Genomic DNA, 15,626 nt, shown 5'->3' on the forward strand with positions numbered 1-15,626 from the left:
TCCTCCTATGGGGAAAATTGACTTTTTATTGGCTTTAGTCCCTACCCTATTTAGCTTCTGGGGAAACAGTCCCAGGCACAGATAGATTTCAGTTCCTTTTCCTTCAGGTCCCAGCTAAGGCGCCTACATTCTTCCCACATAAAGCCTGATTCTCTTTGTCCTTTCTTTCTCTGACTGAACTGAGTCAGCATCTATCCCCTTTTTTTTAGGGTTGGAATAGGAGAGGGGGAGTATTCTGTAAAGATTCTCTGTAGCTTTGGGTTCCCCAATGTCTAGTCTACAGCTGCCTCATGTAGCCTGACTTACTCTGCCATTTTGTTTCTCCCCTCCCCATTTGGCAACTGAATTGATGTCTTGTAGTGGATGAAGCCTCAGAACAATGTCTACACTAGACAAATCACTCTGTGGCTCCCAGAACACTAGGTTTTAGAGCTTTGTTTTGTACACCTTGATGTACAATGGAGGCTGGAGCACTAGAAGTGGCGAATGAGTGCCTTAAGGAATTCCAGGGTTACTTTACAAGGTTGTTATCCTGTTCGACTTCTTTTCCTATGGAGTCAACGGTACTCTCTCTACTCTTCGCACATCATTCTACTTATGGGAGGTTTTTTATTTTTGAGGGTGGTTTTTGTTTTTATTTTTATATTTCAGAGTAAATAAGGCCTGGAGAAAATACCTGTTCAGTTATTTTATTGGCCATGTAAACTGGAAGTCTAATGGTGTTCTTTCTCTCAGTTTTACAAATTTTCTACCAACTCCTATTTTAACAATGTTTAACTTTTACCAAGTTTTCTTATAAAGTGGACCTCTTATGTGGCAAATGAGTATGTGTGCCTTGTATTTTGAGTATTATTAAAAATGTAGACATTTTCTTGTGATAGCATAGAATCAACAACAATGCAAATGATTTCACTTTCTAATACTTTGGTTTTTCATCTTTAAAATGAAGAGCTTGGACTAGATGACAGCTAAACAGGAGTGTGCTTGTAAATGTTTAATAATGATGTCTCTGAAAAAAATAGGCAAGACACATTTTTTAATTTAATCTTCATTATTAATATTTTTCTATAACTAAGTCTAAGCAATCAACAAAGCAACCAAGCCCTTATTTGTAGTATTTGCTAATTACTGGTGGTATAAATATTCACACTGAAAATTAGCAATCAGCTCTTATGATCCAATTTGAATTGGTTCCAGCATGTCCCTATATCTAATGATCCCTTCCAGCTACAAATTTATAATCTTATAATTAGTAATAAAGATAAGGTACAGAATTCTGGTGCTAGAAAGTACAAATTAGCACTTCAGTGTTTAATCTTCTTGTTCAGGTCAATTTAATTGTGATTTAATTTGGGGGAGGGACGGGGCATAACAATTAGCGGAGAAGTAAATGGAATGAATTAGTTGGCTTTCTCACGTTCATACATAGTTCTTTTGTGTATTTTTGTGATGAAGATATACCTGTAATAATTTTATGCAAACTTCATACTGATCAGAAGATAAACTTCTCTACACTTGGCTACATTGTAGTGTACACATTTTTTAAATTTATTTGTTTTTAAAAGCCCTTACCTTCCATCTTGGAGTCAAAACTGTGTATTGGCTCCAAGGCAGAAGAATGGTCAGGGCTAGGCAATGGGGGTTAAGTGACTTGCCCAGGGTCACACAGCTAGGAAGTGTCTGAGGCCAGATTTGAACCTAGGACCTCCCATTTCTAGGCCTGGCTCTCAATCCACTGAGCCACCTAACTGGCCTCAGTGTAGGCATTTTTAGCCAAAATAAACTGAATAGAAGGAACCAAAGGCTAAAAACACTTTACACAGTCCCCTGGGAAATAAGAATGTACTGGAGTCCTATTAAGTTGGAGTGGAGATCAACCAGAATCAACAGTTTGTTGATATGTATGCTATTGCTCATTGTAACATTGCGTTACTATTTGCTATTTCGTTAGTACTGGTAGCTATGCTGCTAATAACTTGACAGTTAATTTTATTCCCACAGTGTACTATTATATAACATTAAACTTTCATAGGAACTGAAGCAAAAGCTTAAAGATCATTTCAAGGCCTCTGAAATTTCTTGCTGAGCATTAAGGTGTGTAAGGCGGTGGGAACTGTTCTGCAGAGAGCTTTTCATAAGCAGGGGGAGCATCAGGTACCTGTGAGAAGGAAAAAAAGAGAATGTGATGCAGAGTGAAATCAGCAGAACTAGGAGAGCATTCTAGACAGTAACTGAAATATTGTGGAACGATCAAATGTTAGCCTTTGCTATACAATGATCCAGGATAATTCTGAGACATATGAAAAAGAATGCTATCTACCTCCAAAGAAAGAACCGTTGGATTAGGAATGCAAATGAAAACATATTATTTATCCCTTTTTTACTTGGATATATGTTTTGGGGTTTGAGTTTTATAAAATTATTCTTTTACAAAAATAAATAATATAAAATATTTTTGCATGAAAATACATGTATAGCCCAGATTGAATAATTGCTTGTCAGCTCCAGGAAGAGGGGAGGAAAAAAGGGAGGGAGACAATATGTATGGTATGACTTTGGAAAACTTATGTGGAAATTTGTTATTAAAATTAAAAAAAAATTTTTTTAAGAGAGGGAATGTATTTGTCAAACCTATGAATTTCCATGCAATGAAATAAATTGGGGAGAGAACAGAGAAACAACTGTGTGCATACAAAATATATTCAATATAGATGGAAAGTCATCTCAGAGTAGAGAGGACCAGGAAAAATCTTGCTAAAGGGTGTCTTGAGTTGAATCTCAAAGGAAGCCAGAGAAGCCAGGAAGCAGGGGTGAGGAAGAAAGATATTGCAAGCATGGGGGACAGCCAGCCAGTGAAAAGGCAGAGTTGGGAGATAGAAGGTCATGTATAAACAACAGCAAGAAGGTCAGTGTCACTGGACTACAGAATGCTTGGAGGGTGAAGTACAAGAAGACTGAAAAGGTAGGAAGAGACCAGGTTATAGAAGGCTTTTAAAAGCAAAGAAGATTCTGTATTTGATCCTGGAGGTAACAGGGAGCCATTGGAATTTATTGGGCAAGAAGGAAAGACCTGGTCTGACTTGGACTTGAAGAAGATCACTTTGGCAGCTGAGTGTACAGAATGGACTGTAACAGATTCTCGAGGCAGGGAGACCAGCCAGTGGGATATGGCAATGGTCTTGGCTTGAGGTGATGAGGACCTGAACCAGAATGACAACTGTATGAGTAAAGACAAGGGGACATGTACAAGAGATATTGTGAAAGTAGAAATCACAAAACTTGCAACATTTTAGATATGTGGAGTGAACCCAACTGAGGAGTTGAGAATGACACTAAGGTTGTAAGCCTGGGGTACTGGTAGAACCGTGGTGTTCTTGACAATATGGAACTTTGGGAAAGAGGAAAACTTTAAGGAGAGAAAAAAAAAGTTCAGTTTTGGAAATTATGAATTTGGAGTGTCTATGGCAAACTCATTTCAAGATATTTAATAGTCAGATGTTTATGTGAGATTGTAGACTAGGAGAAAGTTTGGGGCTGGATGATTTGGTCTGAGACTCATTGCTTAGAGATGATAATTAAACCAGTGGAAAATGATGAGATCATTAAGGGAGATAGATTAGGGGAACAAGAGAAGAGGGTACAGGACAGATCCTTGGGGGACACTCTTGGCTAATGAGTGTGATCTGGAGGTAGATCCAGCAAAGGAGGTTGAAAAGGGGGTGGTCAGACAAATAGGAGAACTGAGAAAGCAATGTCATAAAAGCCTAAAGAGGAGAGAACATTCATGAGAAGAGTGTGAATGACAATATCAAAACTTGCATAGGGGTGAAGACAGATAAAGATTGAGAAAAGATTATTAAATTTATCAAATGTATTTAAAAAATTGTTAAACCCTTACCTTCTGTCTAAGAATCAATACTGTGTATTTGTTCTAAGGCAGAAGAGCAGTAAGGACTAAGCAATGGGGGTCAAGTGACTTGCCCAGGAGTCCGAGGCCAGATTTGAACCCAGGACCTCCCATCTCCAGGCCTGGCTCTCAATCCACTGAGCCACCCAGCTGCCTCCAAATTTGTTAAATTCATAACAAATGGATTGAGAACCAGGCCTAGAGACTTCCCAGCTGTGTGACCCTGGGCAAGTCACTTGACCCCCATTGCCTACCCTTACCACTCTTCTGCCTTGGAGCCAATACACAGTATTGATTCCAAGACGGAAGGTAAGGGTTTAAAAAAAATTTATAACAATTCTTTCTGTGGTGGCAAAGAACTAGAAATGAAGGGAATGCTCATCATTTTCAGAAGGGCTGACCAAGTTTATAATTGTGATGGAATACTCTTGTGCTCTAAGAAATAACAAGCAATATAGTTTCATACAAACCTGAAAAGACTTTCATGAACTGATGCAAAGTGAAATGAGCAGAACCAAGAGAATATTAGCAATATTGTAAGGATGATCAACAGTGAAAGACCATAATCCAAGACAATTCCAAAGGATCCCATGATAAAAAATGCTCTCCACCTCCAATGAGAGTACTCATGAACTCTTACTTTTTTTACTTTATATTTCTAGTGTGTGTTCCTTGTGTTTTCTTTTACAGTACAGCCAATATGGAAATATATTTTGCATGGAAAAAAGTTTTTGTCAATTAAAAGATCATTAATAACTTTGGAGAGAGCAGATATCATCTCAGAGATAAGATGATTTTGGAAGCCAGACTACAAATGTTTTAGAAGTGAAAGGGGAAGAAATGGAGGCACTGATTATTTCTCAAGGAAAGTTCCTTTGGTCAGGAAAGGGAAAAGAGATACAAGATGATATCTAGCTATGATGGTCAAATCAAGTTGGGGAGTTTTGAAGTTGGGGGAGGCATGAATGTGTTTGTATGGAGCATCCAGTAGGCATGGAGAGTTTGAAGATTAGTGAGAGAGTAGAAGTGATAGAAAAGGATAATCTGTTAAGAAACAAGACAGAATTAAATCAAGGGTCCATGTAGAGAGTTGCCCTGACTAGGAGAATGGCCTCCTCATTATGCAAGAAAAAGGTAAAGGAAGAGATAGGACGGGAAGATATCTGAGTGATGTGAGATGAGAAGGAAGGTAGAAGAGGAATCTTTCTGCAAATGACTTCCATTTTTTTCAGTAAAGTATGAAGCAAGTGGTTTAGCTGAGAGGGTTAGAGGGAGGGAGTGTCATGGATTTTTGAGGACAGATGAAAACATAGACACCACCCTCCCAAAAAAACCCTAAGAAAAATTAAAATTTTTTAAAGTATGTTTTGATCTACATTCAGATACCATCAGTTCTTTTTTTGGAAGTGAATAGTATTTTTCATCATAAGACCTTTGGAATTGTCTTAGACACATAAAATGAAATGATAAAAATCCAATTTTGAGTTGAGATTTTGAAAGACATATGAATAGCTAGCAGCGCTATAATAATTATTATAGCTAGCATTTATAAAGTGTTTTAAAGTCTGCAAAACCCTTTACATATGTTATCTCAGTTGGCCCTCACAAAACTTTGTCAGTTAAGCGCTATTATTACCCCCATTTTACAGATGGGGACACTGAGAGAGGAGATGAGGTATTGTGTTTGAGAACTACAAGCCAGTATCACTGGACTGTTGATCACATGGAGGGGAGTAAGGTGTAAGAAGTCTAGAAAAGTAGTGATGGAGGCTGAGTCAGGCACCAATGGCATAAGGCTGGGCCAGGGTTCAGGCACACCAGGGCACTTATCTGGACACCTGGCTCCCTTTAATGAACAGAAATTCTATTAGTTTGTGGGAAATTACATTAGTTCCCACTTGTGTAGAGCTACCCAAGGGTACCTGTCCATCCCTTGAAGTCCAGGGTCAAGAGGGACCTTGACTTTTTCTTTATAAAGATCCTATCCCATACTACTCCCAGGGGGAAGGCAGCTCCACTCCCAAAAAGAAGCAATGGCTCCATTTCCACCAATGAGGGCCACTTCTCCCTGCTAATCCCAATAAAAGCTTTGCCTGAGATAAACATAGTTTAAGTGCCAAGTTCTGGAGTGAGCTGAAATCTGAACCCTGAACCCAGGTTATAAAGAGCTTTAAGTGCCAGCATCCTTTATGTTTGATTCTGGACATACTAGGGAGCTACTTGAGCAAATTGAAAAGAGTGACATGATCAACAAAACAAGGTTCCTGATCTTGTTTTGTGTTATGGACCCCTTCTCAGAATCATGTTTTAAAATGCATAAATAAAATACATAGGACTTATAAAGGAAAGCAATTATACTGAAATATAAGTTATGAAATTTTTTTTTGTTAAAACAAGTTCATAGACCTTAAGTCGAGAATTCCTATTTTGGCATCTGAAGAGAGAGTGGATTGGAGAGGAAAGAAACTTGAGCCAGAGAGACTAGAAGGCTATTATAGTAATCTAAGCAAGAGGGGATATAAGCATGAATTGGGGTTATGGATGCATGATTGAAGAGAAGATATGAAAAGTTGGGAAAACAGAAATGACAAGATTTGTCAATGGATTAGATAAGTGGGGTGAATAAGAATTAAGAGTCAAAGAAAACACCAAGGGTATGGGTAGCAGGGAGAAAAGCAGAGCCCTCAACAGTGTTGGAAAGTTTTGGAAAAGGGGCTCACAGGGTTGGGAGAAAAGATAATGGGTTCTGTTTTGTACATGTTAAATTTGATATGCCTATAGACATCTAGTTTGAGGCAGTTGGAGATGTGTGACTGTAGCTCAGCAGAGAGCTTAGGACTGGATATATAGATCTGAGAATAATTATCTGCATAGAAATGATCATTGAGCCCATCAGAGCGAATGAGATGAGCAAATGAAGGAGTATGGAGTTCAAAGAGAATATTGTCAAGGACAGAACCTTGGGGCAGGACCATGGTTAGAGAGAAAATCCATCAAGGAAGACTGAAAAGAAACAGGTCTACCAGATAGGAGGATATCCAGGGTAGAGCAGTATACAGGAAGGAGAAAATCTAGTTGTCTTAATTAGGAGAAAGTATACAGGAGACCATGAGTCAATCAATGGGAATGGACTTCCCAAGTGGAAAGGGATGGGGGAGATTTTACAATAAAACGCTTTATCTTCCCCCTAGATAGAAATGTAGAACAACTTGAGGAAAAGTGACATGATTAAACCAATGCTTTGGAACAAGAGTTCCTAATCACTTTATGGGCTTCTTCTCAGAATGTTTTTAAAAGTATAAAATTAAATACCCAGGATTAATATTATAAAGGAAAGCAATTACATTGAAATGCAGTTATCAAAAAAAAAGTTTTTTAGACAAGTTCATGTATCCAGGTCTAATCCAGTGTATCCACGTCCAATTATTTCCTCGCATCTAAAATCTGAGACTTCATAAGTATTGACGCTGGAAAATCTAAGTGAGCAGGATGAAGAAGGAGACTTTACTCATAGTTTTATTTGGTTCTTTGTTGTGTTTTTACTTATTTGAATTGAACATAGCTATGCAGGAAGCAAGCAAATAAACAGTATTCTAGGGGCTTAACATACCACAGAGTTACAGTTGCTGTTCTCTTGAAAGGGCACTTTGTTGACAGGGAGAACACTCTCATCACTGTAATAATTCCCCATCAGGGCATTCCGGGTGCCAGCACACAGGTTTTTGTCCTGAAATTGTACATTGAGTTGGGGTTAGTAGGAGAGGAAGCAAGACAAAAACGGAGAACAAGTTAAAGAAATTTAAAATATATGCTATAACCCACCTTTCACCCCTAGGTCATGGACACAGTGGTAACATATGTACCAAACAGATCATATGGCATAGCAGACAGAATTTAGAATGGAAAACTTTTTGCCCACTCCTCCCCACAAATTACTTTGTAATTTAATCCCTTTATGTCGTTTCTTTGTGACTAAAATGAGCATATATTAATAAGCCACTAGCTAAAGTTTGATATGAATTACATTGAATACTTTGAGTAAATGGTGGCCCATAATTACATTAAATACTTCAACTGATCTCTTTTTATCCAAACAGGTATTCCCTCCAATAGCACAGGTCACATTCCATTCCTTCCTATCTCACCCTGGAAGACTCCTGTCCATGTCCTTCTATAAACCCCCCCATGGGATCCTAGCAACATACTTGGACCTTCCTCTGGACCTAAACATTAGATAGATACCAATATTACACACATGGTCTTTCTATCTATAAAGCTTTGTTCTTTAATGGTCACACATCTCTGATGTCTGACAGCATTTTTTGTGCATAATTCATTGTTGATATTCAGCTGATTTATGTCCATTGTGTATTTCTTCATTGTCCACTGAATGATGCCCATTTTTTATTTTTCAGAAATTATGGTAAACCAAGACATAGCTTTATAGAAGCACTTTTTAAAAACTTTTATTAATATAATTTATTTCCAGGTATCTCAGCCCTCCCTCCCCACACCATAAAAGGCATCATCCAGCAAACAGATATGTATATATAGAGAATGTCTTTCATGTTTCTACTTCTCAGTTCATTCTCTGAAGGTGAACATTTACAAGTTATTCTTCAAATATTAAAGCTGTATATATATATATATATGTATATATATATATATTGTTCTCTTGGTTCTACTCATTTCCACTCTTAATTATCTCATATAATCCGTTCCAAGTTTTTTAAAATTAAAATTTTAAATTAACCTGCTCGTTGTTTCTTATGGTACAGTAGTAGTATTCCATCACAATCATACTCCACAATTTGTTTAGCCATTCCCCAATTAATGAATATCCTATCAATGTCTAATTCTTTGCTACCTCAAATGTTTTGGAATATAGAGATTCCTTTCCTTTTTCCCTGATCACCTTGGGAAATAGACAACATTTTATAACTCTTTAGTTGTATTTGCAAATTGCTCTCCAAAATGGTTGGATCAATTCACAGTGCCATCAACAGTGTATTAAAGTCCCCAAGAACAATATTATTTAAAATACAGGCTTTGTCTATTTTTATTTTTTGTCTTTAATATTTTATGTTATGTTAATTTATTTTATTAACATTATTTAAAAGAACCAGGAGAAGGTTAGGGACTTTGAAAATAGGACCAAATTCTCCAAATTCAGTCCAGCTTGTTCTCCTTCTCTAGTTCAGTTCTGGGCCCAGTTTCCTGTTTGCCTTTAGCATCTCCCTGCAATATATGGATTGATGGACCAGCTGTGTCATTTGTCTATCCAACTATCATAGTTTGAACAATAGACATTCTCTATCCACTTGATTTTATAGGCTGTTATGCTAAGCTGTTGAGCAATTGTGAATCTCACTTAGGAATCTCAGTAATGTTCTGGGTCTTGATGTGTTCTTGGCAGCATGTTCTTTATAAGTGGGAGCATCTGGAAGACCTTGACATCTCTCTTCTATTCATTCCATGGACTCAGTATCTTCCATGACAGTTAACAGACATCCCTTTTGTTTTGTTAGATACTAGTTCCCAGATATCATTGAACCAATTTGCCTCTGTTGTGTCCTATCAAAGAAACTTAACATAATCTTAATTTATGTATGCAAACATTTTGTTGGAGGAATACTTTAAGATTATGTTTTGCTGAACCAAGTGAAATAAATATTTTTAAAAAAATACTCAACAAACAATGAAAATAAATGGGACTTTGTAGTCTCTACGTGAAAGAGAATGTTCTATAGAAAAGATAAGGCATGCTGTAGAATATTATCTACCAAAGTCTGCCTATCCTTTTCTCATATTTTCATCCAAGATGCTCTTTGTATGTATAGAGATTATCGTAAAGATTTTGCAGAGATGATAAAATTTGTGAGCTATTCTTTCATTTATCTGCAACTTCCTTATACCTCCTGATTTCATTTATTACAATGAGAATGTCAATATGGCTTTCATTCACCTCCAGAACTATGTAGTTTTGTGTTTTCCTTTGTTTCATGGGTTCCTCATAATCAAAGAATTCACCATCATGTGGCCAGTCCTCTGGGGATGAACCTCTGTACTCAGCTAGGTTGGTCTCAGATAGTAGGAAGACTATTACTGGTACTATAGTTTCCAGTACGATATAGAATTTGCCAGAACTTATGCTCTGCAGGCACAGCCTGCAAGCACTCAGAATCATGGCTTTCATATCCCAGTGAAACATTGGAGTAGGACTTCAAAGGGCACATAAGATTATGAAGAGAGCAGCACACTGTCAAAATGGAAATTTGTGAAAGGAAAGTTTGTGAAAAACTATATGAAAGATGTGAGTTCTTATTCTTGATTGGCTGGCCTTTCAAGGAATTTTATATAATTTTAACATATAAAGGGGTGATATTGGATCTAGAATTTTGCTCTACCAAAGTCTATGCTTTTTTTATTGACAACATATAATGATCACAGTGGGGTTGCATGTTCACTATATTTTTCAGGCAATTGTATAAAGATGTGGCCCACTACAGAATACCGTTTATGAAAGTCTGCCTATTCCCTACTAACACTCTCTCTTTTTTTAGTTTCAGATTTTACAAAACCAAACAAAATAAACATTTCCATTTACAAAAAAAGATCATACATGAACGAAATCACACATTTAGCTTACTTTTCTTCATTTCTACATAATAAATCCCATCCAAAGTGTCGCTCCTCCTCCCCACCCTCCCTGAATCCCAAAAGATGTCAAGGAGGCATGTGCATAAAAACTAAATATTTCATAGTTCACCTCTCTGTTCACTTTCTGGAGGTAACATTCACCGTTTATTCTTCCAGCATTAATTCTGTGGCTGTGTATGATGTTCTCTTGGTTCTTCTCATTTCACTGTTATTTATCTCATGTAGTTCTTTTCAAGTTTTAAAAACATCAGTCTGTTAATTTCTTATGATGCAGAGTATTCCATCACAATCATATACCACAATTTGTTCAGCCATTCCCCAGTTGATAGGCATCCCCTCAGTTTCCAATTCTTTACCACCACAAAAAGAGCTGCTATAAAGGTTTTGGAAAACAACAATGTTTCCTTCTTTCTCTGATTTCCTTGGAAACAGACCTGGCAATGGTATTGCTGGGTAAAAGGATATACACAGTTTTATAACTTTCTGAGTGTAATTCCAAATTACTCTCCAAAATGGCTGGATCAGTTCACCGATCCATCACAGTGCATTAGTGTACCCTTTTTTCTACATCCCCTCCAGTATTTGTCATTTTTCTCTTTTGTCAATTTAGAAAGTCTAATGGGTGTGAGATGATATCTCAGAGTTGTTTTGGTTTGCATTTCTCCAAACAATAGTGATTTATAGCATTTTTCATATAATTACATATGGCTTTTATTTCTTCTTCTGAAAATTATTCATATCTTTTGCCCATTTATGAATTGGAGGATGGCTCTTTTCCTTCTAAATAGTTCTCTCTATATTTTAGTTATGAAACTACTATCAGAGAGGCTGTCAATAAACTCCCCCACCCACCCAATTTTCTGCTTTCCTTCTAATCCTGGCAGCATTTATTTTATTTGTACAAAAGTGTTTCAAGTTAATAGATTCAAAATTGTCCATTTTACATTTCACAATTCTCTCTATCTCTTGTTGACTCATAAATTCTTCTCCTATCCATAAATGTTGATAAATAGTATATTCCTCATTCCATTTATTTACTTATGGTATCTCCTTTTATGTTTGGATCATTTATACATTCTGATCTTATCTTAGCAAAAGGTATAAGGAATCATCTCTACCTCATTTCTACTAAACAAGTTTCCAGTTATCCCAGCAATTTTTACCCAAACAGTGATTTCTTATCCCCAAAACCTTGATCTCTGATTTTGTCAAACCCAAGACCACTATAGTTTTTACTGCATTTCTTGTGTGTCTGTTCTGTTCTACTGATCTACCTTTGTTTCTTAGCCAGTACCAGATAATTTTGATAATTACTGCTTTATGATACAGTTTTGAATTTGGTACTGCTAGACCTCCTTCCATTACACTTTTTTCATTAAATTCCTTTACTATTCTTGATCTTTTATGCTTTCAAATGAATTTTGTTATTTTTCCAACTCAATAAAATAATTTTTTTGTAATTTCATTAGGATGACTTTGAATAAGTAAATTAGTTGAGGTAGGATTATTATTTTAGTTATTTTGGCTATGCCCATCCGTGAACAATGAATATTTCTCAAATTATTTAGATATGATTTTATCTGTGTAAAAGTATTTTATAATTATATTCATGTAGTTCCTACATTTGTTTTAGCAGGTATACTCCCAGGTATTTTAGTCTTTCTATAGTCATTTTAAAAGTAATTTCTTCTTCTATTTCTTTTTGCAGACTTTATCAGTAATATAGAAAAATGCTAATGATTTATGTGAATTTATTTTATATCTCGCCACTTTGCCAAAATTATTGATAGTTTCAAAAAGCTTTTTAGTTCATTTCCTAGGATTTTCCACATATACCATCATGTCATCAGCTAACAGAGATAGTTCTGTGACCTCTTTACCCATTCTAATTCCTTCAATATCATTTTCTTCACTTATTGCTATTGTTAGCTTTTCTAATACTATGTTATAAATAATTTTGGTGATAATGGGCCTCCTTGTTTCACTCCTGATATCATTGGGAAAGCTTCTAGCTTATCCCCATTACAGATAATACTTGCTGATAGTGTTAGGTAGATGCTTCATATCATTTTAAGGAAAAAAAATCACTTATACCTCTGCTTTCCAATGTTCTTTATTAGGAATGAGGGTTATATTTTGTCAAAGACTTTTTCTGTACCTATTGATATAATCATATTGTTTTTATTACTTTTGTTATTAATATAACCAATCATGTTGATAATTTTCCTTATATTAAACTATGCCTACATTCATACTATAAATCCTTTTCGGTCATAATGTATTATCTTTGTGACATTGTTGTAGTCTCCTAGCTAGTATTTTGTTTAGGATTTTTGCATCCATATTCATTAGTGAGATTATTCTAAAATTTTCTTTCTCTGTTTTTGCTCTTCCAGGTTTACGTAGCAGTACCACATTTGTTTCCTAAAAAGTGTTTTCCTTTATCTGTTATTTCAACTAACTTCTTTAATATTGAAATTAGTTGATCTTTAAGTATTTTATAGAATTCACATGTAAATCGATCTGGTCCTAATGCTTTTTACCTTGGGAAATTAATTTATGGCTTCTTCAACTTCTTTTTCTAAAATGGGTTTATTTAGATAGTCTATTTCTTGCTTAGATAGTCTAGGCAGTTTTTAAAAGTATTCTATTTATCTTTCACTATTAATTTTGTTTTCTTATAATTAAGCAAAATAATTCTTAATAATTACCTTAATTTCATCTTCACTGATGGTATAGTCACCCTTTACATCTTTAACGCTAGTGATTTTGTTTCCTTCTCTTTTTTATTAGATTAATCAGTAGTTCATCATTTTTGTTGATTTTTCTATAAAACTAACTTCTTGGTTTATTTATTCATTCAATGGTTTTTCCCCTTTCAATTTTATTAATCTCACCTTTAATTTTTTAGGATTTCTAATTTGGTGTTTAGTTGGGAATTTTTAGTTTCTTCTTTTTCTAGTTTTTTATTGCATTCCCAGTCATTGATCTTTTCTTTCTCTCTTTTATTAATATACACATTTAAAGATATAAATTTTCCTCTAGTTACTGCTTTTGCTGAATCCCATAGGTTTTGGTATATTATCTCATTATTATCATTCTCTTTTATGAAATTATTTATTTCAACAAATTTGTTCTTTAACCCACCCATTCTTTAAGATTAAGTCAGTCTCTAGGTTTTTTTTTGTTTCAATTGTCCCTCATTATAAATTTTATGGCACTATGGTATGAAAAGAATATATTTAATATTTCTGTTTTTTCTATATTTAACTGTAATATTTTGTGCTCTAATATTGACAAGTTTTTGTGAAGGTGCCCTGTACCACTGAGAAGAAGGTATTCTCCTTTCTATTCCCATTCAGTTCTCTCCAAATATCTGTCATACTTAACTTATCTAAGATTCTATTCATCTCTTTACTTCTTTTTTATTTCTTTTTTCTTTGGCTTTATCTAGCTCTGAGAGGGAGAGATTAAAATTCCCCACTATTATTGTTTTGTTATTTTTATCAGAAATTAATTTAATGTTTCATTTAGAAATGTGGATCCTATAACATTTTAAATGTTTTAAAATGGTTAATGTTTCATTATCTGTAGTACCTTTTAACATAATATAGTTTCCCTTTTTATCTCTTTTGGTTAGGTCTATTTTAGCTTCAACTTTTTCAGAGATAATGATTGCATCAACTAAGGCATAGTATATTCTGTTCTAGCCCTTTATTTTTACTCCATATGTGTCTCTTATTTTTAAGTGTATTTCTTGTAAACAACATATTGTTGGGGTTTGGTTTTTTAAACATTCTGTTATCCATTTTTATTTTATGGATGACTTCATCCCATTCACATTTAATGACACATTTATTAGTTATGTAATATCCTCCCAGTGATGGGCAAACTATGATCCATGGGCCAAATGTGGGCCCCCTGAAATGTTCTATCCAGCAGCACAACATTATTCCTAATCTGACAAATACAATGAGTAGGATACAATACAATGAAACTTTGAAAAAGTTGCCTTAGAAACAGACTGACAGATGAGCATTTCCTTTCCTTTGGCCCCCTCTTTAAAAAGTTTGCCCATTACTGCTCTATTCTGTTTTTCCTTTCTCTTTCTCTTGTTTTTCTCTTTTTTTCTGCTGTATCCATCCTCAGAGGTCCAATTTCTTCTGTCCTCTATCTCTCCAATGATTGTCCCTTCTTAGAAATCTTCCATTTTCCTTTCCCTTTTCCCTTCTAGTCCCAACTTGGCCCACTTTTCTAAGAGTTTCTCTCTCGTATTTTTTCCCTTACCTCTTAATTATTTTTCTATCTTTCCAAAAGTCCCTACTTTATCCTCCCCTGCCATGTCCTTCTATTTCTTGATATAGGTTCAATTCTAAAAATTCATCCCTTATCATAACCTGAGACCCTCCCTTATCTCCTCACCTTACCTCACTTTTTCTTGATATGTACTCTCTTCTTGGTATCCCTTGGTATCTTATGCCCCTGCCTTCCTTTCTCTTAATCTACTCTTCCTTCTTACTCCCTCAATCCCTTAAGGCATTTTCCTTTGTTTGGTCCTTTCCTTATCCTACTCAGTCCCTCTCTTATTCCCTCCCTTTTCCCTCTTGTTGCTCTGTTCATTAAGAAAAATTTTACTCTTTTAATTATATATTTTGTTCTTTATGCCATATCTGATGAGAGTAGGCTTCTAATATTACTAGCCCTCCATGACTTTCTTCCCTTCTCCATACCAGTTCCCCAACACATTCCTCCTCCTGATCTACTCTACTACTGTTTTGGCTCATTCCATTGCATTTATCTTGACCTCAACTTTTCATCCATACATGCCCCTTCAAAGTATCCAAGCAATGATGCCATTCCCAGGACCCCCAGATATCATTTTTCCATATAAGAATCAAACATTTTGACTTTTTGGGTCACTTAAGATTAGTCTTTCAACATTACCTTTGTATGTTTATTATAGATCAAATTTTCTGTTGAGTTCTGGGTTTCTCTCCAGGAATAGTTGAAACTCCTTTAGTTCATTAAATGTCCATTTCTTACCTTTTATAATTTTGCT

General features: G+C 35.4%; 1 protein-coding gene across 1 annotated transcript in view; it reads right to left on the reverse strand.

The window, feature by feature from the left end:
• Positions 1-2,089: 2,089 nt before the first annotated feature.
• The window catches only part of MLANA (melan-A), a 37,252-nt gene continuing 23,715 nt past the window's right edge, over positions 2,090-15,626 (reverse strand). Inside the window, exons 3-4 of the mRNA XM_044657035.1 lie at positions 7,518-7,634; positions 2,090-2,158 (exon numbers count right to left, since the gene is read on the reverse strand). Of these exons, the coding sequence (XP_044512970.1) occupies positions 2,090-2,158; positions 7,518-7,634 (186 nt within the window). The remainder of the gene's footprint in view (positions 2,159-7,517; positions 7,635-15,626) is intronic.

This window comes from Gracilinanus agilis, chromosome 1 (assembly GCF_016433145.1).
Source record: "Gracilinanus agilis isolate LMUSP501 chromosome 1, AgileGrace, whole genome shotgun sequence".
NCBI lineage: Eukaryota > Metazoa > Chordata > Mammalia > Didelphimorphia > Didelphidae > Gracilinanus > Gracilinanus agilis.